Source organism: Muntiacus reevesi, chromosome 18 (genome assembly GCF_963930625.1).
Source record: "Muntiacus reevesi chromosome 18, mMunRee1.1, whole genome shotgun sequence".
NCBI classification, from domain to species: Eukaryota; Metazoa; Chordata; class Mammalia; order Artiodactyla; family Cervidae; genus Muntiacus; species Muntiacus reevesi.
Window position 1 is genome coordinate 7,785,238 of NC_089266.1, and position 24,925 is coordinate 7,810,162.

General features: G+C 60.6%; 1 protein-coding gene across 4 annotated transcripts; it reads right to left on the minus strand.

Moving 5' to 3' along the window:
• RHBDF2 (rhomboid 5 homolog 2) lies at nt 1-24,553 on the minus strand. 4 transcript variants are annotated; one of them, XM_065910348.1, is made up of 20 exons: nt 24,448-24,532; nt 15,496-15,699; nt 13,633-13,830; nt 9,435-9,600; nt 8,415-8,557; nt 7,776-7,971; nt 7,489-7,692; nt 6,525-6,653; nt 6,037-6,149; nt 5,689-5,883; nt 4,559-4,670; nt 4,265-4,339; nt 3,919-4,080; nt 3,369-3,478; nt 3,106-3,169; nt 2,917-3,011; nt 2,627-2,702; nt 2,415-2,515; nt 2,094-2,247; nt 1-1,377 (listed from the first exon to the last, which is right to left on the minus strand). In XM_065910348.1, the coding sequence occupies exons 4-20, from the start codon at nt 9,576-9,578 to the stop codon at nt 958-960; spliced, it is 2,493 nt and encodes an 830-aa protein (XP_065766420.1). In that variant the 5' UTR covers nt 9,579-9,600; nt 13,633-13,830; nt 15,496-15,699; nt 24,448-24,532; the 3' UTR covers nt 1-957. The 4 variants fall into 4 exon arrangements, with proteins under 4 accessions (XP_065766420.1, XP_065766419.1, XP_065766422.1 ...); XM_065910347.1 differs by lacking the exon at nt 15,496-15,699 and having other exon boundaries at nt 24,448-24,553; XM_065910350.1 differs by lacking the exons at nt 15,496-15,699; nt 24,448-24,532 and adding an exon at nt 24,064-24,129.
• Nucleotides 24,554-24,925: the final 372 nt, after the last annotated feature.

The window sequence follows — 24,925 nt, forward strand, 5'->3', positions numbered from 1 at the left end:
TCCTTTCTTAAAGAATATCGTTTAATCTATTTCAGACATTGTCCATACAAAGTTAGCGTTACTTTAAAAAGTTAGGACCATGATATAAATTGGTTAAAAAAAAGGTCCTGATTGACCTTGGGCAACCCCTGGGCGCAGGTCCACGGGGTGGCCCTGCCCCTTTCTTGGCAGAAGGGAGGCAGAGGGTGGGGAGCTGGTTGGCATCCATCCAGCCCCAGGAGGCTGAACACGGACTGGAGGGGAAGGGCTGGCTGGGAGGGACTGGGGGCCCTGGGGTGGGCTGGCGGGTTCAGCTTCTGTTGGATAACAGCCCAGGCTCTCAGCTTCCCAGTCTAGCCGTGTCTCTTTGCTCCTTCTCTGCCCCTGACCACAGCCAAAGCCTCTCCCGTGAGGTCTGGTTCAGGAGCATAATGGGGAGGCTCACCGGGCCACTGATGGAAGTCAGGCAAGGACTCACAGGGGCGAGAGGGGAGGGGCCAAGGCCAGGCAGGGCTGGGAACCCAGCGGGAACCCCAGCCTCATCCCTGGGAGGAGCTCGCTCACAGTAACTGGGCGGGGCGGGGACTGTACCAGCGGAGCCAGAGGTAGGGGCTGAGCAGCAGCCCAGGACCCTGGAAGAAAGGAGCGCCCCCCACCCCAGGAGGGGTCCCAACGGCCGGGCATTGGGGGGGCTGTCAGGGCCTGGGCCCCGAGCTGCAGAGATGCAGAGGCTCCAAGTGTCCCCCAGCCCAGGCCTGAGGAAGGGGGGCCTTGGCCCCCCGAGAAGCCCGCCTTTAGGAGCGTCTCCCCTCGGACTCCGTCTCTCCTGGGGGAGGGAGCTCTGGGAGCAGGGCCAGCCCCATGGGGTCTCTGGGGTGTGTGGGGGGGCGCTGTGCAGGTGGACAGCTCGGTCCAGACACAGCCCCCGCGTCCTCCGAGCTGGGTGGGAGCAGCCGTGCTGGCCCCGCCGGCAGGCGGTCAGTGTAGCACCTGGTCCAGCTCGTACTTCTCGCAGAAGCGGCTGGTGAAAGGGAAGCAGGTGAGGTACTCGACCCAGGGCCAGTGGATGGGGTAGACATACAGCCAGATGACCAGCGAGGCGAAGAGGCCGGCGAAGACCACCAGCGACACCAGGATGAGGGCGCGCTTGCGGTACTTGTCGCTCGTGCCGAAGGTGATGTAGGGCAGGAAGGCGAAGGCCAGCAGCAGGCCGCTGAGGAAGCCAAAGATGTGGGCGATGTTGTCGATCCAGGGCAGGAGGCCGCAGATGAAGAGGAAGAGCACGATGGCGGACAGGTTCAGGAAGGCCTTCCAGGGCCGCTCCAGCAGCTGCCAGCTCTGGAAGAGCTCCACAAAGAGGCAGGCCAGGAGGCCGAACTGCGACCCTGCAGGGCCCACCTGGGGCGGGCGGGTGGGGAGGGGACACCGTCACTTCCAGGCGCCAGGCGGGAGCCCTGGGACCTGGGTCATCCTCTCCGTGAGCCCCTCCCAGGGTGGGGACCCCAAAGCTGAGGGCCGAGGGGGCAGGGGGAGGTGCAGCCAGAGCTGCCAGAACCCAGCTGGACTCGTTCCGCCCACCCTTTCTGCAGACACGGAGCACCTACTATGTGCGCAGCGGGTACAGTGAGCAGGACAGACAGCCTGCTCTGGGCAGCGCACATGGCGGGGACAGACACTGAACTAGCCTGGAGCGTGAGGGGGAACTGACCAACAAACCCTTCTTTCTTAGCAAGAACGGCCACACGAGGGCGACTTCATAGGGCCCAGCCTGTAGCTAAGGGGTGTGCTGGCAAGTGGTCATGGTCACCGTGGGGTGGGGTGGCCAGGAAGGTCTTTCTGGAGGTGATCTCTGTACGTGACCCAGGGGCATCGCTGCTCCCTGGTGCCCAAGAACAGACTAAGGAACTGGCCAGGAAGCCCCCAGCTTAGCTGTCCATCGACTGTTGAGCCTGACACGGCAGGGGCTGTGTATCCCTCTGGCTGACCCGGGTTGGGTGGTGGTGGCGGTGGAGGGGGCGGGGAAGGAAGTAGCAGGGCTAGCCGCACCCCGCCCAGTCCCAGAGGGCCCCGAGTCCCCACCCCCGCCCAGTCCCCAGAGGGCCCCAAGTCCCCACCTCTGCCCGGTATGGGAGGAAGAGGGCGCTGGCGAGGTTGCCGGTGATGCCGCTGAGGATGAAGATAATGGAGATGCGGTGCCAGCCAGCCAGCTTCTCCAGGTCACGCAGGATGGTCATTTGGAAAATCACAGACACAAGGCAGTGGACCACGCTGGGTGGGGACACATGGGCATCGGCTTCCGCCCGTGGCCACCAGCCAGGCACTTGGGGGGCACCGGGGCCCGGCAGGTTGTGCCTTGGCTCAGGGGCCTTCCTCTGGGGGTCCAGGTAGGCGGGCACCACGGGGGCCTGGGGGGTGGGCAGCGAGGGGCCTCTTACCCAGCGTGGAGGAACAGAGACAGCCAGAGCCTGTAGAACTGATCGGGGACCTCGGGGTTGAGGAAGGGCAGCAGTCCACACACCTTGTCCAAGCAGTGCACCTGGGGGTGTGCACGGCGGTCAGTCCCGGGGACGCGGCGGGGGGGTTGGGACCGGACACCCGCTGCGGGAGGGCGCGGAGGCTGCTCACCGTGCCCGGGGCCCCGCCTCACCTGGGAGCAGAGCGTGGCCTTCTCGTGGAAATAGCCGTGCATGAACTCACAGTACTCCCGCGTGGTGATCTCACAGCTGGGGACGGGGAGGCAAGAGCGGACGTCAGGGGACTGAGTCCCGACCCCTCACCTGGTGTCTGGCACCCGGCCGCAGCAGGCCTCGCTGGCAGGATGCATGCCCCCCTTCAGGGACCCTCACAGCATGGACGGAGCGGGCGGGTAGGACAGAGACTGGGAGGGGGTCTCAGGAGGCGCACAGGGGCTCGGGCCCGGGACCCAGGCAGGCTCACCTGCCCTTAGTGCCGATGCAGCAGGGGCGGCCCCGGATCTGGCAGTCCATGTGCGGGAAGCCCGAGCGGTTACTCTCGGCCTGCTCCGTGCAGATCTGCCGGGAGGGGCACGGAGCGGGAGATGGGGCTGTGCAGCGGCCAGCGTGCCTCCCTGCCCTTCCTAGACCCCTCCCCTCCCCGCACACTCACCGGCCACTTGGTGATGTCGTCGGGCCAGATGTGGGCACCGCTGGAGGCCGGCTCCTCGCAGGTTCTGGAAGCAGAGGTTGGAGGGGGCAAAATGTGGGGCCTCGGCATCCCTAGCCGGCCACACCCACCGGCCAGCACCCCCAGCCGGCCACGCCCCCTGGCCAGCACCCCAGCCGGCCACGCCCCCTGGCCAGCACTCCCACAGGTGACACCAACTACATGACACTCAGCCCCGTCTTCTCAGAGAGCTCAGCTGTGGGTACCTGGGGTCCTGGTTGCACACGGCCCCAGAAGTCCGCTTCTGGCCCAGATCAGACTTGTCCATGGGGGGGCCCGTATCATCCTGCCACTTGACGAAAGTGGCCAGAGTCTCCTGGAGGATGGGGAGGGGCTGGTCATGGCAGGCTGGGCAGGTCATGCCCATGAGTGGTGGGCAGGGGCCCCTCCAGGGCAGGGGCTCATCCCCTCCTGTCCAGGTCTCTGGCTCACCTCCCAGATCCCCACCCCTCACTGAGACTCCCAGGACTCAGCTTTCACTTCTCTGGGGCTGGGGAGGTTGGTACCCTCCCTGTGCCAGGCTGCCGACATTGGGTGTGAGCCCAGGGAGGGGGGTGTGAGCCCAGGGAGTGGGTGTGAAGCCAGGGAGGGGGGTGTGAGCCCAGGGGGCGCGTGTGAGGCCATGGAGGGCAGAGGAAGGATGGATGCAATGTGTAGACACCACCCTTGAAGGGCCCCTCCCCCATGCTGGGGCAAGTGGAGCCTGTGTGGGGGACCAGGGTGGGCTGGCCGGGACTGCAGGGTCCATGCTCCCACCGAGCAGTCCTTCCTCTGGGTCTGGATGCAGCCCGAACGGTCGTTTTGGACACAGCAGCCTGAGTCCCGCTCCAGGTCTCGTTCCCGCAGCACGAGCTGCTCGATCTGTTGGTCCTTCCGGATGCAAGGTGAGAACTTGGCTCCCAGGTGGATCAAGTCGATCTGGGGAGGGGGCAGCCGGGGAGGGGGTTGTGAGCTCAGGCCCAGACCTGGCTGGAGCGTTCCTCCCGAGGGCCCTCCTACTGAGGGGGGCTTCCAGGTCAGACACAACCGCCTCTCTGCCCAGCTGGGGGTGACAGGGCAGGGGGATCCCGGCTGAGACGCCGTCTGCGCCTGGGCCCCTCACCGAGCTGGGGCCGATCCAGAAGTTCTCCTGCTGGATGTACTTCACGCTCTCATACACGCCTTTGTTCCTGAGCACCTGGGGCAGGGGTGGGAGGAGGCGGGTCAGGGCTTTCTCCGTCCCAGGGAAGGGCTTCCAGGAAGGGGCTGAGAGGCAGAGCAGGGGAGAGCCCAGAGCTCCCTCCCGCCGGGGCCAGGTTTGTGCCTCGGAGGGACCGGGTGACCCAAGACAAGGAAGCCTCTTGGGGGGGAGGCTAGGATTCCCAGGACGGAGACCCCCTTCCCGAGCCCCACTCACCAGCTGGGTGGTGATGTGCTGGGCAAAGCCCACAGGCGCAATGCCGTACGTGCCAATCACCAGTAGCGTGATGATGATGTGGACAAAGGTCAGCCAGTAGGTGAAGTAGGGCCTGCGGGCAGGGGCCTTCGGTCAGCAGAGCCGGACTCACACCCCGACCCTCAAGCCTGTGGCATCCAGCTGCTGGCAGCTCTTACCTGCTCCCAACCCTCCGCTATCTTCTTAGACTCGTCCTTTACCACTGCAATTCTTAACACGCACCTCTACGCCTTTCTCTCCCAGCCGAAACCCTCCCTGTGGCTTCTCGCTGCTCTGAGAATCAAGTCTAATGCTGCCCACTCCCCCTGGTTGCCAGGCCTTGCTGCGCCTGCCCACAATCCTGGCCTCCTTCCTCTCCTTCTCTTGCAGTTATGGGAATGCAACCCATGCCCTACAGCCGCGGGGCCTTTGCACAGGACACGTCCTTTGCCTGAGATGCTCTGCCCGTCTCTTCACCCAGCTAATCGCTGCTCTTCCTGACCACACACCTCCCCACCCTCTGTTCACTCCCTCTGTCCTCCTTCCCTGGGACACACTCCACACCTGTTATCACTTAATTTTTTGTGATCTGGGGTTCAGTGTCTATCAGGTTGCTGCTAACTGTACACAGAAAATGGCCTGTTCGCAATCCTCTGGCTTCCCCCAAGGTCTACACAGTCCCTCTCCACAGGCCCCTCACTCGTGGTCACCGCTTCTAACCACCCCTCTGATCCACCACACCTGCCCTGCTCTGCTGTCCCAGGGCCTGCGTGGCACTGAGTGAACGCTTGTTGTCTGGGACCCAGGGAGAAAGCGGGCCCAGAAAACAAGAAGAGGCAGCAACACCCGACGACTCCTCCCGGGTGACGTGCATGCTCGCAGGGTGACCCCGGGGACTGTCCCTGCTCCCCTGACACATGAGAGGTGCTCATCAAAGGCTCGCTAAACAAGAAAGGATGCTCCGGGAGAGGGCCCAGGGGGATCTGGAGGCCCCCCAGTCCCTCCTGGGTGGCTCCCAGGCCCTCTCCCTGGGCCTACTCCTGGGAGCAGCCCTCCGGGACAGAGAGAACCCCCAGGTCTCACCCCCAGTGGCGGCCCGGCCGGCGGCTCACCGGTGGCTGTCGAAGCTCTCCAGCTGCCGCTGCACAGTGCTGCTGATGCTGCGGCGGTAGGTGCGGTTCAGCCAGGCACCCACCACGCCCAGCCCATAATGCCGCTTCTTCCGGTCGAAAGCAAAGTGCTTCACCTTGGAGGCGATGCGCTTGCCGCGTTTGGTGGGGGGCGCCGGGGCTCGGCTGGACTCCTTCCTGGTGAGGACGGCAGTCTCAGCCGGGTACCCTCACCCCCTCCTTCCCACGAGGGGGGGACCAGGAGGGACCTGTGATCTGGGGAAGCCCTCCACACCCCCCACACCCGGGGGCCGCTACCACGCTCCACCGGGAGGACTGTCCGGAACTCACAGGGGGACCTGCTCGGGGGAGACAGGGGAAGCCGAGTGCGGAATCCCCCGGAAGTAGCTGGCGGAGAGTGGGGGCGACTCAAACACGTCGTCGGGCATGGAGCTCATTTCTTCCTGGGGTGGGGGTGGAGTCGGGGACACAGAGAGAGGCAGTGTGAGGAGTCACTGTCCCCCGCCCTGCCCCCCGCCACAGCTCAATTCAAGGGCAGGACAACGTGGGACAGACTCCCGGGGAGGGAGGGAGGGGCAGGCACATGTCTGTGGGCCCTGGTGACTCTCCTGGCTGGCACCTGCCCCACCCCAGGCCCTCGCTCTGCCAACAAAAGATGGGGGGCCCGGGAGCTCCGAGAGGCGGCACCCCCATCCCACAGACGGGCCTCTGGACATCTGAGGGGCTCCCGGCAGAGCGCGATGGAGGCCGGGTCTCCTGCCCCAGCTCCCGCCCACCCCAGCCCCCCGACCCCGAGGGCCCACACACCCCGTGCTTGCCTTACTAAAAAACGAGGAGTCGAATGTCTCCGCCCCGTCGACCACGTCCTCCTCCAGAGAGCTGGGGTAGGCAAAGCTGCACTTCACCACCCGGCTCCGCTGTCCCGCGGCCTCCAGCACCGAGCGCCCCTGTGTGGGGCAGAGGCACGGGGTCAGGCCCAGGGGAGGTGGTCCTGCCCGCACCAAGGGGTGTCAAGGCCATCACCCAGGGAGGTGGGACCCTGCTCCTCCCTTGGCCTGCACACAGCACTCTCTCCACGGTTGGCTGCCAACTTCTCCTGGCGACCTCCCGCCCTCGGGCTTGGGTACCTGGCACCCCACTACTCACCCTGCACCCTCACTCCCAAGGTTTGGGCTTCCTGGCACAGCACATGGCGCCCCTGCTGACCTTTCTGATCCCACCTCCCACCATTCCTTTTGTGACCACCCTTCACTAAAACTACCTGCTACTGCCTCTTACCCCAGGCCTTTGCACAGGCCATTCCTTCTGCTGAGAATGCTGTTCCCTTCCTGGCGAAACTTTCTTTATACCTCCCAACTGCCCTCTCTGACATCAGCCCCTCTCCTGGGCAAGACGGGGCAGCCCCTCCTCTGGGTGGGCCCCAGCACCTGTCACACCGCATGGTGACATCTCCCCTCACCCAAGCTGAGGGCTCCCCCAAGGCAGGGACACTGGCTCAATTCTCTCTGAGATGCCCCCGTGCCCAGCACAAAACGGGGGCTCTGCAAACATGGGTCAGGGAGCGGTGACGGTACATTTCACTTCCTACTTCTCCCGCCTATGCGTTGGTACAGAAACCAGCTGCCCACACTAGGGAGAAGCGGGGCTAGAAGGATGTGGGTGAGTCTGCCTACTGGGCTGTAGCCCCCTTCTCCGCCCAGGGTTCCCAGAGCAGCCACTGCCCCGGCAGAGACGGAAGTGCCTGGGGGAGAGAGCGAGCGGGCAGAGCAGCGGTGTCCTTACCTTAAGCAAGGCTGCGGCAGCTTGAAAGCTCATGTGGGCCACAGAGATCCTCTTGCGGCGGGGCAGGTGGGAATAGCCAGAGCGGACGCTGGTGAAGGAGGTGAGGGAAAGGACCCCGGGGGTCAGCGGTGGGTGCGGGGCGTGGGGCCGGTCCACCTCGTCCGGGTGGCGGAATGCCCGTCCTCGGGCCAGGGGGTCCACGATCTGGATGGGAGGGAGGCTGTGAGCAGAGGCCGCTGGGCACTGGGCCGAGTCCCCTGGTGCCCCCGCCCCCGGCTGGAGCCCACCTTGGGCATCTTGCAGGGCTTTGGAGACTCGGTGTCCTGGAAGGAGGGCACCTCCTGGCTGGGGAGCTCCAGGTCCCGCTGGCACGAGGCCTTGAGCCGGCCGTAGCGCACGCTGCAGTGGTGAAGGCTCCGGCGCTGCCAGTGCTGCCGCTTCAGCTCCCAGTCTCCGCTGACCCCGAACCACTGGGCCGCGCCCCTGCGGGGGCGGACAGGGCACAGGGCGCGCATCACCACGGCGGCGGAAGCCAGGCAGCGTGCGAGTGTGCGTGTGTGTGCAGTGGGAGGTGACAGGACCTGTGGGTGCAGCGGGGGGTGGGGAGGCAGACTGACACCCCCCACTCAGTGTCCAGAGACTGGATGGACAGAGGAGGGGGCATAAAGGCCAGGGCCTGAGAGCTGGGCTGGGGAGGCCCCGGGGAGCCGCGGCGTGGCACAGGCTCACCCCCAGCTCCAGCCTCCTTGCCTGGTCTTCTTGCCAGGCACAAAGCCGCCCGGGCCTCAGCTTCTCCAGCCTGGAACATGGGCTGCCTGTCCACACCCCCTGGAAAGGGCTTGGGGCCCCAGAGTGTCGGAGTCCGTCGAGTGGTGGAGGGGGTGTCTGCTGGGTGGGGGGCGTGTTGGCAGGGCACGCATGCTCACTTGCGGATGCTCTGGGACAGGGAGGCTTGGCGGCGGAAGCCAGGGCGCTTCTCTGGGCTGCCCTCCTGCCATCGCCCTCGCGGCTCCTGGAGGCTGACGCTCTTCAGGAGGGCCGGGTTCCTGGGCCTCTGCCCTCCGGGTTCCTGGAGGCGGGAGGGAGAGACGGGCTGTGACTCCACGGAGCCCCGAGCTCCACCCCCAGCTGCCTCTGCTCTTGCTCCTGATGTGAAAACCCGGACAGGACAAACCTTGACCCCAGTGACCCCGAGCCGCTTTCTCATTCTGAGGGTCAGATGGGCCCCCTTCCAGGGTGTTCGGGAGCCCAGCACTCACTTCCCCAGCTCCCCATCCAGAGCTCCGTCTCTAGGTCCTGGCTGTGGCTAAGCCGTAGGCTGGCCTGGCTTTGCGTGTTTGAAAGTGCCCTTGGCTGCGTGGGTGGCACGAGACGGCCTCCCCGGGGCCCCTGACTGCACGGGAGCCCACGCTGTGAGCAGCGGGTTCTCAATGGACTCTTTATGGAGCGCTGGTCGGGATGCTGGCAACGGTGATTCATCCCTGTCTTCCTGCACGAGCGGAGCGCTGTGAGTCGGGGTGTCCCTTCCCGAGTCACAGACAGTCCACCGCCCACAGAACGGCCAGGGCTGGCGGGCTTCCCTGGTGGTCCAGTGGCTAAGACTCCGTGCTCCCAACGGAGGGGACCCAAGTTCAATCCCTGGCCAGGAAACTAGATCCTGCATGCTGCAACTAAGACCTGGCACAGCCAAGTAAAAATAAATAAATAAAAGAAGGGACTGGGGCTGGAAACAGCCGATTCCCAAGCGGGACTGGCAAGTTTCCTATTTTCCCTGGCCGGCCATGAGACCGAGCTCCTGAGTTCAGAAGTCACTCCCAGTGACATTGGGGGCCAGGAAGGAGGGGGTGAAGCCCACGGCAGGGGCTCCAGCAGGCTCCGGAAGGGCCCCCTTTCAGGAAGTGAAACTGTCCTAAGGGTACTGGGGGCACAGCGGGGACCCCTTTTACCTGGGGCAGCATGCTGGCCTGCTCGCTGGGGGCCGGGGTCTCGGGCGGAGGGATGGTGATGGACAGGTTGGGCGGCTTTCGGCTCTGCAGGCGGCTGCTGGACACCGAGGAGACCCTCTCGCCATTCTTGTCATCGGAGGCCATGGTGGGCGAGGGGGCGGGGCAGCTGGAAGGGAAACGGAGGGGGCACAGGTGTAGCGTCGAGAGGCGGCAGGATGGGGGGGGACACGGGGACAGTGCAGGGTGTCAGGGCGTGCCACGGCGGGCAGCCCAGATTGAAAACCCGTGGACAGTTGGTTCAAACCCGACTCCGGATACTAAACCACGCGGCAGCACAGAGTAGGGCTGGGTGGGGTGAGAAGGTCTATTTTCATCCTTCATTTGCATTCTGGCCAGCAGGAGCCTGGGAGGTCCCCAACTTGTCACCTCCTTCCGTTTCTAGTCTCTGCTTCAGGCGAGGACCACGCCCAGAAAGGATGCAGAGCGGCTGTGATCTTGGCCTGCCCATCAGTCTGGCCAGAGCAGGCCAGGGGGCCAGAGGGCAGATTCCTTGGACAAAGGGCCCTGCCTTCATCCCTGGGGCAGGGCTTGGGGAGGACAGGGAGAAGTCTCCAGGTCGCCCACAAACAAGGGACCCGCAGCCGTGCAGGGAGCGGGTGGTTCTCAGAGAAGGAATCCCTGGGCTGCGAGCGAGGAAGGGAAGGTCCAACCTAACTCCTGGGAACATGAGAAAGCCACCGGGCTAGTCCCTGTCCCCCTGGACTGCCAAGTTCCTCTTTCAAAAGTAAGTGAAACTGCCATCTGTCTGTTACTCTTTTCTTTTCACAAAGGAAGATATTACATCTTAATGATAAAAATGATACACGAGGATTGCAAAAGAAAAACACTCAGATGACTAAAGAAGAAAGTGAACTGCTGGCCCGCCTGTCACCCCGTGTTCCAGGAAAGAGCTTGGTGTGCACATCTCCAGGTGCTTTTGTGCATCTGGAAAAGGACACAGTACTTAACATTTCATTGTTGTTGTTTACTTGCTAAGTCGTTCCGACTCTGAGACCCCACGGACTGTAGCCCACCAGGCGCCTCTGCCCATGGGATTTTTCCAGTCAAGAATACCAGAGTGGGGGGCCATTTCCTTCTCCAGGGGATCTTCCTGACCCAGGGATCAAACTTGTATCGCCTGCACTGGCAGGCAGATTCTTTATCACTGAGACGCCGGGAAAGGCCACTTAACACTTTACAAGCACTCATGTTTCTCTAGAGCATGGACATCCCTCTCTGTCAATGCAGACAGACAGGTCTACCTGATCTGTCTTGAAGACTGGGAAGGTTTCTAAGAATGGAATGTACCAAGATTTACTTAACTCCAGACTGATGGTAGCTTAGATTCGTGTCCAGTGTTAAGGACACCCTTGCCTACATCACGTGTGCTATGCCATGCTACATTGCTTCAGTCGTGTCCGACTCTTTGTGACCCGTGGACTGTAGCCCACCAGGCTCCTCTGTCCATGGGGATTCTCCAGGCAAGAACACTACTGGGTTGCCATGACCTCCAGTGGATCTTCCTGCCTCAAGGATTGAACCCATGTCTCATGAAACTGCATTGGCAGCTTCTTTACCACCAGCACCACCTCCGAGTTTTATAACAAGACAAACTTAGAAGGGGAACTACTGGACTGAAGAAAAGTGTGTCTTGGATTTCAGAGGAACTTTCCAAATGGCCCAGCCAGGAGGAAGTAGCATTTTACCCCCATCTGGGGCTTTTCCATCCTCACAGGTGACACGGACTCCCACACCCTCTTTGACCCAACAGAACCAACACCCTCTGACTTGACTAGTCTCTCCATTTCACCTCTCACTCTGCCCTGTGACCTTTGTCTTGCTAAAATCCTCTGCTGTTTCCTCTCCTTGCATCCCAAGGCTGCTGGGGCAGGTCTGGTTTCCCTTCCCGCACATCCATGTTCTGATCGGGGTGGGGACACATGTGACCAAGGTGCCGGATGTCAGGGCAACACAGCGGACAGCTTTGCTTCGAGTCTGCTTCTTTCCCAACCCTGCCCGGCCCCCAGGTGAGGCACCATCGCCTCTCACCTGAAGGGTCCCAGCAGCCTCCTGACTCCTGACCTGCAGCCCCCTCAAGCCCTCACCCCAGGACCATGTCCCCCTAGTGGCAGAGTTTGCCTTTTAAAAGCGCAAATCATACCATGCTCAACACTAGTCCAGGATCTCCGTTCTCACTTAAAACCAAGCCCAAACTTTTCACTGGGGCCTCTGGGCCCCTAGTCCCTTTGTCTCCTCCTTGGTTCGCCTCCTCACCCCAATCAGACCACCTGGGGTCCCTCACCGCCCCACACCTGCCAAGCTCTATTAGGTGGTGCTGGGGGGTCATGGTCAAAAGCACAGACTGGAGCTGGTGGCTTGGGGCTTGACTTGCATCTGATCACTGGTCACCTAGGTCCTCACCTTAAGGGGGAATAACCCCCTCCCCTAAAGAGACATCCTGGGCGTCACATGACTGCACGCATGACACACACTTAGGCAGCATGGCCACAGACAGCCGTTCTGGAATGTTCACAGCGCCACGTTCACTGGAACTCAAAAGGTGGAAACAGCCCAAATGTTCATCAAAATACAAATGGAAAAGGGGAGAGAGAGATTAGGAGCTTGGGATTAACATATTCACACTACCCTACCTGGGGCTCCCTGTGGCACAGAGGTAAAGAATGCTCCTGACAATGCAGGAGACTCATGGGACAAGGGTTCGATCCCAGGTTGGGACAATCCCCTGGAGAAGGGAATGGCAACCCACTCCAGCATTCTTGCCTGAGAAATCCCATGGACAGAGGAGCCTGGCGGGCTACACAGTCCACGGGGTTGCAAAGGGTCGGATATGACTGAGCACACACCCCTTCCTTCCTTCCTCGCTACTATATACAAAATAGACAATCAACAAGGACCTATCATATAGCACAGGGAACTCTGCTCAGCATTCTGCAGTGGGTCTTCCCTGGTGTCACCGTGGATAAGAATCCACCTGCCAAAGCAGGGGACACAGGTTTGAACCGTGTTCCTGGAAGATCCCACATATGGCGGAGCAACTAAGCCGGTGCATCCTAACTTCTGAGCTTGCGCTCTAGAGCCTCCGAGCCACAACTATCGCGCCTACGCACTGCAACTACCGAAGCCCGTGCTCCACCATGAGAGGAGCCGCCACAAAGAGAAGCCCGCACACCACAACGGAGAGTAGCCACTTCTCTCCACAACTAGGGAAAGTCCGTGAACAGCAGTGAAGACCCAGCGTAATTAAAAAAAAAAAAATCTGCAATATGGGAAAAGAATCTGAAAAAGGATAGATATATGTACATGTATAACTGAATCACTTTGCCGTACACTTGAACTAACACAACATAATACACCAACTATACCCCAATATAAAATAAAAGTTTTTAAAAAAGTGTACTATAATCTTTGGGAGGAAAAAAACATACGAATGGGTAAACAAAATGTACTAAATCCACACAAGGGACTATTACTTAGCCACGAAGAGGAATGACTCGCTGAGCCAGGCTAAACACAGATGAACCTGGAGCACGTTAGGCTAAATGAAAGAAGTCAGACACAAATAGACCACGTACTCCAGGGGTCCAAATGCAAGTCCAGAAGAGGCAAATCTAGAGAGACAGAAGAATGAGTCATGGCTTAGGGCTGGGGGTGACAGCTAAAGGATGGGGGTTTCCTTCTGAGATGATGAAAATGTCCTACAGTAGATGAATTTTACATGAGTTGTATAAATCAAATGTGAACTATATCTCAATAAAGGTGGTTAAAAAAAAAGTTACAGGTACGTGCTCCATAAATGTTGGGCCTCCGGTTGGGACCCTGCTGGCTCTCCCCAGATCAGATTAGCACTTGTGCACAGCAGGTGGCTCCTTCTCATCATTCTGGTCCTAGCTTGAGCACCACCTCCTCCAAAGAGCCTTTCCTCACTGCCTGAGGCAGCACCCCTCCCACCCCATGTGTCTCTCCATCACTTCACCCTGCTCGTCTCCCTCTTTCTGCCTTATTCACAGCTGCATCTCTACCGTCAGTGGAGTGCTGGCCCACGGGTAGCATCAGTACAGGCTTGTTGAAAGTCAGATAAGCAAGCAAGGAGAGCAGCTGGTAGCTGGGGTCCACGCCACTCGGCTACCCAGCTTCCTACCTTCAGGCTGTGGGCTGAGCTCGCAGTTCCCTGGGTCTTGTTGCTGAGGGCTTTAGAGCATGTTCTAGTCCTTTCCTCACTCTGCAGAGATGCTCTGGGGTCAAGTCTCAGCTCTGTGGAGAGGTGGCTGGATGCAGAGACAGATGGAAAGACAGATGACTTCAGGTCAGGCAGGGTCGCTTCCTTGGTGCTCACAGCCTGTAAAGGAAGGGAAGGCAGGATCAAGGGGGTATGTCAGGACCAATGCATCTTTCCATCTTCTTGACCTCAGTCTTCTCATCTATAAAATGGGGATCATTCCACCAGCTTCAATGGTGGGAGATTAAGAAATAACCCCCTCTTCTTCACCCCTTGTGGTGATGAGCTAGGTTCTTCAGGGCGCCCGGACGCCAGGGGCCTCTGGGCGTGTACCTAACAAAACCACATAAAGACCCATGCTCTAGGTTGGGAACCATAATCAATACACTTCCTACTTTCTTTTCTTGTTTCTAGAGAACTTTACTAGAAACACTGAACTTTTAAAAATGCAGGCATTATTGGCTATCTTCTGATCAAGATTTCTTTTCAATTAGACAAAGCCAGATATTCAAGGCAGTGTTTAAAGGATTCAGACATGAAAAAAAAAAAAAAAAGGATTCAGACATGTTTTGCTGTCATTTCGGCTCTTTAACAATTAGTTTAGGTGAAATCTGTCTGCAATGCAGGAGACCCAGGTTCAGTCCCTAGGCTGGGAAGATCTCCTGGAGAAGGGAATGGCTACCCATTCCAGTATTTTTGTCTGGAGAATTCCATGGACAGAGGAGCCTGGCGGGCTACAGTCTGTGGGGTCGCAAAGAGATACAACTGAGTAACTAACACACACACACACACCATAAAAGGATTAAAAAGTGAACAACTCGTGGGGACTTCCCTGGAGGTCCAGGGGTTAAGACTCTGTGCTTCTGCTGCAGGGAGTGAGTTTGATCCCTGGTTGGGGAACTAAGACCCCACATGCTGTGTGCTGTGGCCAAAAGAAAAGAAAAAAAAGTGAACAACTTGAGGGCATGCCTTTGTTTCTGAGAAGTCCTGCATAGGGGACATGCTGGTGTAGTAGAGTAGGGGCCCCTTGATGGAGCCCCTGAGGGCCGCTGGGGGCAGGACCAGGTCAGGGCCCCAGATGGGCCAGGCCTTGCCTGACCGTTTACGTGCATTATCCCACTCAGTCCTCGAAACTTGCTTGGAGGTAGATGTTATCAACTATCATTTTGTGGATAAGAATGGAGGCTCAGAGGGGTTGAGTAACTTGCCCAAGCTCACACAGCCAGGATGGGGAGCAGCTGGGACTCAGGCTGCTCTGGCTACAGGGCCTGAAGCCTCTTTGGAAACAGGTGCCCCTTTTCCCTAAATCCGGAGTACATGCGGGGCCAGAGAGCCTCCTATCAGGGAGACAGAGCAGAGTCCAGCCTGGAGAGAAACTTGGTCGAACATCTCAGCACTTTGCAAACTGTGCTCCTCAGCGGCCTGGGGTCACCAGAGGTGCCCAAGGGGCTGCCATGGGTGAACTGGAGGCTGGGGGAGGGCCTGGGACCCCCTAGATTCCACAGGGCAGCAGTCCTCTGGCTTTGAGAGGGCCTTTCACCTCCAGTCCTATGACTGCAGATGAGAGGAGCTCTGGGTATAGAAGGGATGCCAGAGAGCTATCTGAGGCCCAGCTGGGGGCCCAGGACGCTTCCTGCTTAAGGCTTCACCAAGACTTGGGCATCCTTTCATCTATCCCACGTGTGGGGAGTTCTGACCCACACCCCGGGGCAGAGGGGCTGTCAGCAGGCACCTCAGACGCCACTTGGCACCACTCAGGGGACCGCTCCATGACAACAGCCTCACCTGGGGCCCCGGCATGGAAACTTCTCCTGCTGGGCCGCCCCGGGACCAGGGCGCGGTGAGAGGGCATCAGGCAGGCACCGCCTTGGGAAACTGGCACCAAGGATGAGGGGAGGCAGTGAGAGAAGCTGGGGGGAGCCTGGGGCTGCCCGACCTGAGCTCAGTAAGGTCACCAAATAGGTAGGATCCCTGGGTGACTCGGAGTTCCTGATGAGAAGAAGGGCAGACTCAGTCCAAGGCTGGGGGAGGAGGGGGGACTGGACCCACCCCAGGGAAATCCTAGCAGTCCCGAAGAGAAGTGGCCAGTCCCGGAGAGCAGAGGCAGGGCGGGGGCACATTTTCACGTGGAGCCATTTAACTGTCCTTGTAGCGTGGTGTCCAGAGCCTTGGCCTGTAAGCAGCGTGACCTCCACAGCCTCAGTTTCCTTTTCGTTAAGCAAGGCAGTTGGACAACATCCTCGAGCCCACATATTGGGCATAAAAACACCACTTTGCCTTGGTCACTCTCCCCCTGTAGAGGGGGTGTGCCCCAGCTGATGCAGACACGGGGGGCGGGGGTACCAGAAGCCCAACCCCTGCCTCCGGACTTAGGGAGGGAGGAGCTGGGGGTGGCAGGTGTCTGGGGTAGATTCAGGGGTCGTGGACAGCTCTGGGCGCCTGTCATAACCCAAGTCTAGGGCGTGGAGGAGCCCAGATGGCAGAAAAAGTGCTGGAGTGCTGGGAGCGCCCGCCCCGCCCAACGCTTATCTCCCGCGCCCCAAAAGTGCTTGCTCATTGCAGAGGAAATTGTGACATCCTGGGACCAGGCTTCCTCCTGACCCAGTCATATCCGCTGCTCTCTGAGACCCCCCCAGGCCTGCTGCAGCATCCAGCCCACGGATTGGGGGCGGGGAGGTTTGAGGGCCTGACCCACCTGGCTGGACCACTGCCACCTGACTAAAAATTCTGGCCTTGGTGGGGGCCTGTCCCAGAAAAAGGCCTTCAGTCCCAGGGTACCCAGGAGACACCAAAGGGGCCTGGGGAGAGGAAGGGGGTCCAGCCTGGAGTAGGGGGGTACATCCCCAGAGCAAGTGCAATACAGAGTTCAAGTCACCCCAAGGAACACCCAGGGTCTGAAACCCCACCACCTCCACGCCCAGAGGCATAGCCTAGGATCAGACACCCATGGCAGAAACGCAGAGTCAGACACTGCACGCTGGTTTCGCCAGGGAATCCGGTTTCCCCACAGGGTGGGGCCGGGCACCGCCAGCTGAGCCCCGTCCTGGCAGCAACAGCCAGGACAAGCCAGGCCTCCCCACAGTGGGCAGGTGCCCCCTCCCCAGGCTGCACGGGCCCGCCGTCCCCTCCCCACCTGCCCCCAGGTGTGGCTCCATCCCTGGGAGTCTGACTCTGGTGTCCAGTTTCTCTCTCCACCTGCCCACCCCCCCCAGCACACCAGCTGGTTCCTGAAGCCAGCCCCGGGTCTTGCTCAGGGTGGATGGGTTTTCCACACCCCCCGGGGCTCTGAGGACCTCCCGAGCCAGAAGCAGGCAGGGCAACGTGACGCACGACTCAGCCTGCACGTGGCCAGACGTGGGGACGCAGGGGAGGAAGGGTGAGCAGCCCCTCCCGGGAGGGGCTTTCTGAACCATGAGATAAGGTCAGGAAGGTTAGGGGATCCCCCAAAGCGAGGGCCTCAGGCCCCCCAAACTGAGGAAGAAGAAACCACCATCTGGCCCAGAGGTTCCCCCAGCTGGTGGCGGGCAGTCTGGAGGGAAGGGAGGCGACCAGGCGGCTGGGTCCTGCCTGTCCCCCCCGCTGAATCACAGGATGTCGGGGTGAGGGCCGGGGGCGAGGAAGTGGCCTCTCCCCCCTCCTTGCTTCCCTGTCACAGAAACCGAAACCCGCTTTTTTCCTCCCCACAGCCGTTCTGGGAACCGGGTCAGTTTTAGAAAGTGGCAAGGAGGAAGCAGGCCCTCAGGCAGTGTGCAACTTCCCAGCGAAAGCCCTGGTTCTGCTGAGCTGGGGTGGGGGCCGGCGGGAAGTGGGGGGCTGCTCTGGCTGCCGCGAGGCCTGGCAAGGGGCAGCTTACGTAAAAGGTGCCGCCTGGCCGGGCTCCCTACCGGCGGCCCCACGCTGGTCCAAGCAGCCAGTGACTCACCCTGAATGCCTCCCTGCCCTGGCAAGAGTGAGTGCGAATAGGAGAGCCTGGCAGGAAAGAGCCAAGAAGGCCAGCTGACGGTCGGACAGGATCAGGAAGACCAAAAACCAGATGAAGAGGGAGGGAGGCTGCAAACCCCACCATCGGAGTTAGAGGAGTGGGGAGGGGATGCCCATCTGTCTCCAGGGGCCAGCGGGAGCCCTGCCCAGGAGCCCCTTCCTCCTGGCAAGCACCCACTTTCCCAGGGGAGCCAGCTGGCAGACTTATTTCACAGGACGCCCTTCAGCCCAGCTCCCCCCAACAGACAGGAAAAATGAAACCGCTTGTGGGTTGGCACCCCAACCACAGGGAGAGGCCCCACTCACAGAGGGCCCTGGCCCAGGGAGGCCCGGATTTATCCTGCTTTTTGCTCAAACTAGAGAAGATGAAGAACCTGAGCGCAGGTTCAAGGACCTGGTGACCTTCCCCATCCGAAACCAGGCTCGGGTTCCCCGTGACCCAGTTGGAGAGGCTTGGGAGTCACGGCCGACCACAGACACAGGAAGCGGGCGCCGGGCTCCAGGCTGCTGCCAAGAGCGTGTAGGGGCTAGGAGGACAGGTTGCCGTGTTCCCAGTCCCCACCCTGTACCACCCTGAGGTTTGCTCAGGACCACACACCAGTGGGGGGCTGGCTGGCAGACATGTGAATGCCCCATCCCCTGTGGGGACCCCAATTCCAGAAACCAGCTGGAACTGCCCAAGCCCCACAGCCCCCCATCCTAAGGTGTGGGCCACTGCTGGTAACATGCGGGGACAGGCATTATTGGGAGGGAATCGCCACCAGATGGCCCCAACCGACCACGAGGCTGGGCCCTATCCACCATGGTGCCCTCTCCGAGGCCCCACTGGGAATCCCTGGCCTCCAGGAGCTGCTGATGGAAGCAGACCAGGGGCAGCAGCTGGGCAGAGACCTTCCAGACCTCAGACAAGTCGCAGTCTCCAGCGGCTGGGGGCTGAAGGCCGCTCAAGGACAACAGTGGGAAGGGATGTAGTGGCTGGTCCTGGGATGCTCTGCCTGGCAGCCTGGCCTCCTCTGGGAAGGTGGTCTATTTCCTCCTGGTTCTGTTGTTCCCGGAGCACAGCCAGAAGGCTCTGGTCCATCCAGGCTGGATACCAGGGCACAGGAGGGAGCCGGGGGGGGGGGGGGGGCATGCACCACTGGGCACCACGCTGACCCAGACCTGGCATGAACCAGGCTTTGCTCCGCACACGCGTGAGGATTTTGCCTCTCAGGATCTTCAGGTACTGGGAGCTGGGTTTCCACTGGTCCTCGGAACTGGTAGGACCTAGCACATGCTCAGTGTGTGTGTGTGTGTGGGGGGGATGGATGCAACAAGGGTGGGGGAGGAGGAGAGGCCACATCCCTCCCGCCGGGGGCTCCCAGACCCCGAGGCGTTTCCAGACACGACCAACCCCGGCACACAGAACAGGCCTCTGTCCTGTGCTCACGAGGGCGGAGGCCACCCAGTTTCCACCCACGCCTTGCGGCCTGGCTCCAGACAATGAGAAAGCTGTCCCACTCGGGGAGATGGGGTCAGAGGCCCGGCCCTAAGCACTGTGGGATACTGAGCAAGCCACTTGGCATCTCTGAGCTTTGGTGTGTTATGCATAAGAGGCTAAGGAGCCTCTCGAGATCTGAGGCTTTGCCACCTAGGGGTCACCCCGGGAGCCTGGGGAGCCAAGGGACAAAGCCTGATATTCCACAGAGAGGTTAAGCACTTCGCCCACTGTCAGGCCCTGGGCTGCCCGGGCTCGCTCACCTCAACACGCTCCTGATAGGATGCTGGGTGCCCCTTACCCCTGGAGGCTGGGGTCGGCCGTCAGCACCGAGCGAAGATGCCAGGCAAACACTTTTCAGCTTGTAAACAGTCACTAAGGAGCTAATAAACCAGACTTCCCAGAATCCTGCCCTGGGGCTTGCTCCATCCCTGGAAGAAGCTGGCCCCAGTCCCGACGCCTGCTGCAAGGGCTCTGGGACACGTGGACGTGGGCCAGCCAGGCCCTTCAGACCAGAGTGGCTCTCCGCACGTATAACCAGTTCCATCTCTCTACCTCGCTTTGGAGTCACTGAGGTCCTCTTATTGAGAAATGAGAGCTGAGGGGGCTCACACTCTAGCTTGGCCACCTACCCAGTGGGAGACCGAGCAAGTTATGACTTCTGAGCCTCAGTGTTCTCTGCTGTGAAATGGGGTGATGCAGCAGAGATGACATGAGATGGTGAGTGCCAGCGCCTGGAAAAATTGGTGGAGGGTTAATGTGTAGCTTTTTTTATTCCCAGCTGGCCTCCGCCACCATGAATGACTTGGTTTCTACATCTGAGCCAAGCACCCCAGAGGCAGCAGATCTCTGACAGGTGGGGAAACTGAGGCTCGGAGAAGTGAAGGCACCTGTCCGAGGTTACACAGTTAGGCCGTGGGGCTGTGGCTTCCTGTCATCTGGGAACTGGTGAGGCAAAGTGGCAGAAGAGTGGGCAGGGGGTGGTGACTCAGGAGCTGGGGCGAGTTTGGGGTGCACAGGCCTTTGACTCATGAGCCCCTCCCCGCCCCCCCAAGTAGAAATGACATCATCTAACGCTTGGTGGCACTTCCCAGCTTATCTAGGGCTTTCACAAACATTCCCTTATCCTTGTCCTTATCTTACGATTGTCACTGGCTGATAAAGCCATCAGCTAATGAGCCAGGACTCGGGGCAGACTGCAGCTCCACGGCCGGCTTCTATCCAGTTCTGTGCAGGTCCCCTTTTTCTTCCAGGCCTTCTGGGGTCTGCACCAGGGGGCAGGACCTTGGGAGAGCCACCAGGAGAGGGCACGACCACCCGAGGATCCTCGTGGCACAAGCTCTGGGGCCATACGTGGGAGGTAGAGAAAGCCAAACTGGCCTGGCTCCCGGCTCCTGGCAGCCCGGCCAGCGGGGAGCAGGGCTGAGGGTCACGGCCTCCACAACCACCCCCCACCCCCCAGCAACATGACGCACATGCTAGAAGGTGGGGGCCAGCAGTTCACAGCCTGGTCCTCCCTCCCCTCCCCCCAAAACCACCCTCCATTCCCATGGCCTCCATGGCACTGAGGTCCCCCACCCTGGACCCAGCCACTTCTAGAGGATGACACAGCCTCAATGCCATTTCACAGCCTGTTCTCAGCTCATCCCCCCAACAGGCCATGAGGTAAGACCTCTGGCCTCATCGCGAGTCATCCCAAGGACACATGGACATGTCCCTGTTACTGTGATGTTTCTGTTATTCCCTCACCATGCTCCTCATGCAGCCAGACACCTGCCCAAGCTTCACATGAACCACCACGGGAATCCTCTGAGGCAGACCACTGTGACCCGCTGGGGAAACTGAGGCACAGACTATTTAAGTGACCCTCCCCCCATCCTACTGACCACACTCTCATAGCTCAGGCACCTGCCAAAATCCGGGCCTTGCTTTTTGCCTCCCCCAGCTGGGAATCACCCTGTCTCACTGCCACCCCTACCCTCCCGGCCAGCATCCTTGATTGGGTCCACCTTGTCTGCACTGCCCACTTTGTGCCAGCCACTTTCCTAGATGGTCGGATGGCATCACCAACTCAATGGACATGAGTCTGAACAAGCTCCAGGAGATGGTGAAGGACAGGGAAGCCTGGCGCGCAGCAGTCCATGGGGTCGCAAAGGGTCAAACACAACTGAGCGATTGAACAACTTTCCTGGAAGGCTCAGAATGTGCCTTCCCAAGGCTCTGAAACCGCAAGCCTTGCATCTGGGTCCCTTAGATAAACTTACTGAATGAGGGAACGTGGACACGGCGCCTGTCTGTACTGCTCTGATGTGGAGAAGAAAATGCTTTCCCTACACTGGTCCTGAGAGCAGCCCTTGCTTCACAGCCTCCCCGGCGTGGTCACCACTCCTCCCCCAGACTGGCCCAGCTGGATGGGAAACCGGGAGCAGAGGCGTGAGCTCACTCTGGAAATCCCCAATGGTGGCCAGGGTAACACTAAGGTCTGCTCCAAAGTGGGCGTCACGGAGACCCGAAGGGGACCTGCAGTCCAGAGTGTACATCCCCTTCGAAGTTCCACAAGGGGGCAGGCAGGGGGCCGGGGCCACCCTAATCCTGCCACCCCTCATCCTAACCCACAGGGACATGCCAGATGGCTCATTCAAGTCACAGGCACAAACATACCATCCCTTGACTTCCTGTTCTCATCTGAGGTCTCTCCTGGGGGAAGAGTTTACACAGCAAGTCATACACCCTGCAGAGAAGTCTGGCCACCACCACTGACCCGGAGCTGGGCTTGGACCCCAGTGACCCCCACAGTGCATTTATGGCGTGATTCATTCCTCCTCTTAGAGGACCAAGAGCCCCCACCTTAGGCAGTGAGCATGTGCCTGTGTATGTGTGTGTGTGTCCATGTGTGTTACACCAGGTACTGCTGCAACTCAGAAATGAGTAAGTGAGGTAGAAGTCACCTGGTACTCTGTTGCCAGCTGGTGGCATAGAGTTTGAGGGCTGGGCCTGGGAAGAGGCGGCCCAGGCTCAACGTGAGGCCCTGCTGATTACTTCCTGGACAGCTTTGTGCAAGTCTGACTGCTGCTTGTGCCTTCAGAGGCACACAGAAGATGGGAGGTCGCTATTACAGGTTGTTTTTATTTATTTGTTTTCGTTTTAGCTGAAAAGGTGAAAGCCTCACTCCAGCCTTTTAAAGTTAAAAGATTAAAAGAAGCCCCCCAAAGCAAAAGTCAAACCAGAAACTGCCACTTGCCCTCTGACCCCACCAGGGTTCCCAGGTCAGGAGGCCAGGGACCACAAGTAAATAGGATGGAGGGTGGGCGTGGGAATGGAGATTGTCAAGAAGTGGGCAGGGAAGGCAGTGAAGGGGCCTGGGCTCCTGGACGTGGATGGCTGCTCCATCCCACCCTGCCCTCTCTATGACAGTCCCCTGTACAGCGGGGAGCCCAACGCAAATAATTAATTCAGAGTTGTCCCTACTGGGGAACCCCCTGGCCTGTGGCTCCAATGACCCCCATCTCTCACTGGGGCTCTGCTAACACCATGAGCAGGGGGGGCCTCGCTGCACTAGTATCAGGGCCCACCCTGGGTCTCTCATCTCACCCAGAGTTCCCACAGCCACCACGGGACTTTTTACTGCCGGAGGGAAGCAGACTGTGAAGTGGCAAGGAACGTGTCCTGTTATTCCTCGGTTGTTATTTTCCTGGTATAAAGTAACTGAGGAGTTAGGAGTAGGTTCAGAGGGGAAAATGACAGCCGGTCACATGGTGTCAGGCATCAAGGCCCGCCCAGCGATCAAGGATTGGGACAGTCTCTGAGAAGAGAGCTCGCCCCCTTCCCACCCTCCACGCTGTGCGGATGTCTGACCCCCAGGGCTGCCCTGGCTCACCCGCATGGGAGGTGCCCTGGGGGTGAAGCACTCCAGGGCCCAGCTGTGAGAGAGCCCCTGTTTCCAGCCACTTCCCCATGGCACCCAGAACTGCTTAATGCAAGGCTTGGGGTTTAAGTAGGGAAGAGGCTGGTGGCACCAAGGGCGGCCTGCTGTTATGACAGGACTGCCCTCACGCCTTCTTACCGCTTATCTCATTCAGGTTTATTCCTCCTCTAACCCTGGGGAAACTGAGGCAGAGAGGGGCAGACAGTGAGAAGCAACCTGATGGACCGGGTACCACGCCAAGCTCAGCGCAGCACTCCTGACGCTTTCAGCTGGTTAACTCTTCATGGTAGGGGGCTGTCCTGTCCTACACACACCTTAGGATGTTTAGCATCGTCCCCAACCTCTGCACACTAGATGCTGGGAGCCACAACACTCACCCTCCCCACCCCACCCCCAGGTGTGACAATCAAAACGTCTCCAGACACGGCTGAATGCCCCCTGGCAGGCAAAATCACTCCCCCAGGCCCCTTCGAGGATCACTGCTCTGAAAGAAGCTTCGCTTTCCACTCTGCTCTGCCTCACCTACAGCAAGTGACAGTAACATAACACAGACGCTGGGCCCATTCCATTTCAGCAAAAGCCACCCACACAGGGTCCGAAGGCTAGCCACTGGGGAAGAGCAGCTGGTCCACGTGGGGGTCAGTCCGCAAGCCCTCCCCTCCTCAAGCACTCCAACTCTCGGCTCCAACTCCAGGCCTTCTCCCTTGGCCTTCCACCCCGGGCTCCCCTCTGCCCCCAGAGTTAGGGGCTTATACTCTAGAGACATACTCCTCTCTAACCCAACGCAGTACCCTTGGGGGAACGGAGAAGGTGGCGGGGGGGGGGGGGGGCACCTTCCCAAGCCCCTCTGTCCAGAAGTCAGGACTCCTGGGTCCAACTTCTGAGCTCCGGCCCGGCCTGGCTGCGGCACCGGCACCTGTTTCCACCCCGGCGAGGCCGAACAAACTCCGCCCCGGCGGCTGCAGCTCACCCAGGAGAAAGTGGCGGGGCGGGGAAGGTCTGAATTCCGGGCGCTTCTGGGGCGAGGCGGGACTGCGCGGTCCTGCCCTGGGGCTTTCCCCCTGCTCTTCCTCCCGGGACTTTAAACTGCGGCCCCGTCATCCTGTCCCCGCCTCTGGTGACCTGTGGCCCAGGAACCCGGGAAGTGTCTCATCCGAGCTGAGCCTAGGGGCTGGCAGACCCGGTCCAGGGGCCCCGACCCAGTCCAGCCCCGGCCTCCGGTATCGGCCCACGTGGGGCCAGCGCCGGCCCCTTCGCCGGTCACGCACCGCCGCCCCGGGCGCGACCCCGCGGCCCCTCTGGCGCCCGGCGCCCAGCTGCCGCGAACCGGCCCCTCCCGGCGCCCCGCGCTCACCTCCCTGCGGCCCCAAGTCCCCGGGACTCAGCTCCGAGCTGCGCCGGCCGGCCGCTGGGTAGTGGCTCCCGGGGGCGGGGCCCCAGCGTTCCGCCTCTTCCCTACCTGCGCGCGGTCGGCGGGGGCGGGGCCGGACGCCTGGGCGGGGCCGGGTCCTGGAGGCGGGGCCGGGTCCTGGAGGCGGGGCCGAGCCCTGGGTGGGGCGGGGCCGAGCTCTGGGGGCGGGTCCAGGTCCTGGAGGCGGGGCCTAGCTCTGGGGGCGGGGCTTCGCTCAGTCCCCGACGCAGAGCCGCTCCAGGGTCGCGCTACCCTTCCTCGCTCGCTCCGGTGCTGTACTGGGCAGAGCCCTATTTTCCGCCGGAGCTGCTCTCTTCCGGGCGCCGTCCTCTCCTCGCCCGATAAAACGTATATTCTAGGTCTGAAGTACCAACATCCCGTGAACTCCCAAGAAAAGTCTCTCCAATGACAGCCCCCTCCC

Bases quoted from the DNA above. Each gene is read 5' to 3' on its own strand.
- RHBDF2 (XM_065910347.1), bottom strand. From the start codon at position 9,578: ATGGCCTCCGATGACAAGAATGGCGAGAGGGTCTCCTCGGTGTCCAGC. The intron at 2,703-2,916 runs GTGAGCCTGCCT...CCCCGTCCCCAG, and splicing joins TGCATCGGCACTAAGGGCAG to CTGTGAGATCACCACGCGGG. The intron at 1,378-2,093 runs GTGGGGACTTGG...CGCCCGCCCCAG, and splicing joins TCCTCCCATACCGGGCAGAG to GTGGGCCCTGCAGGGTCGCA.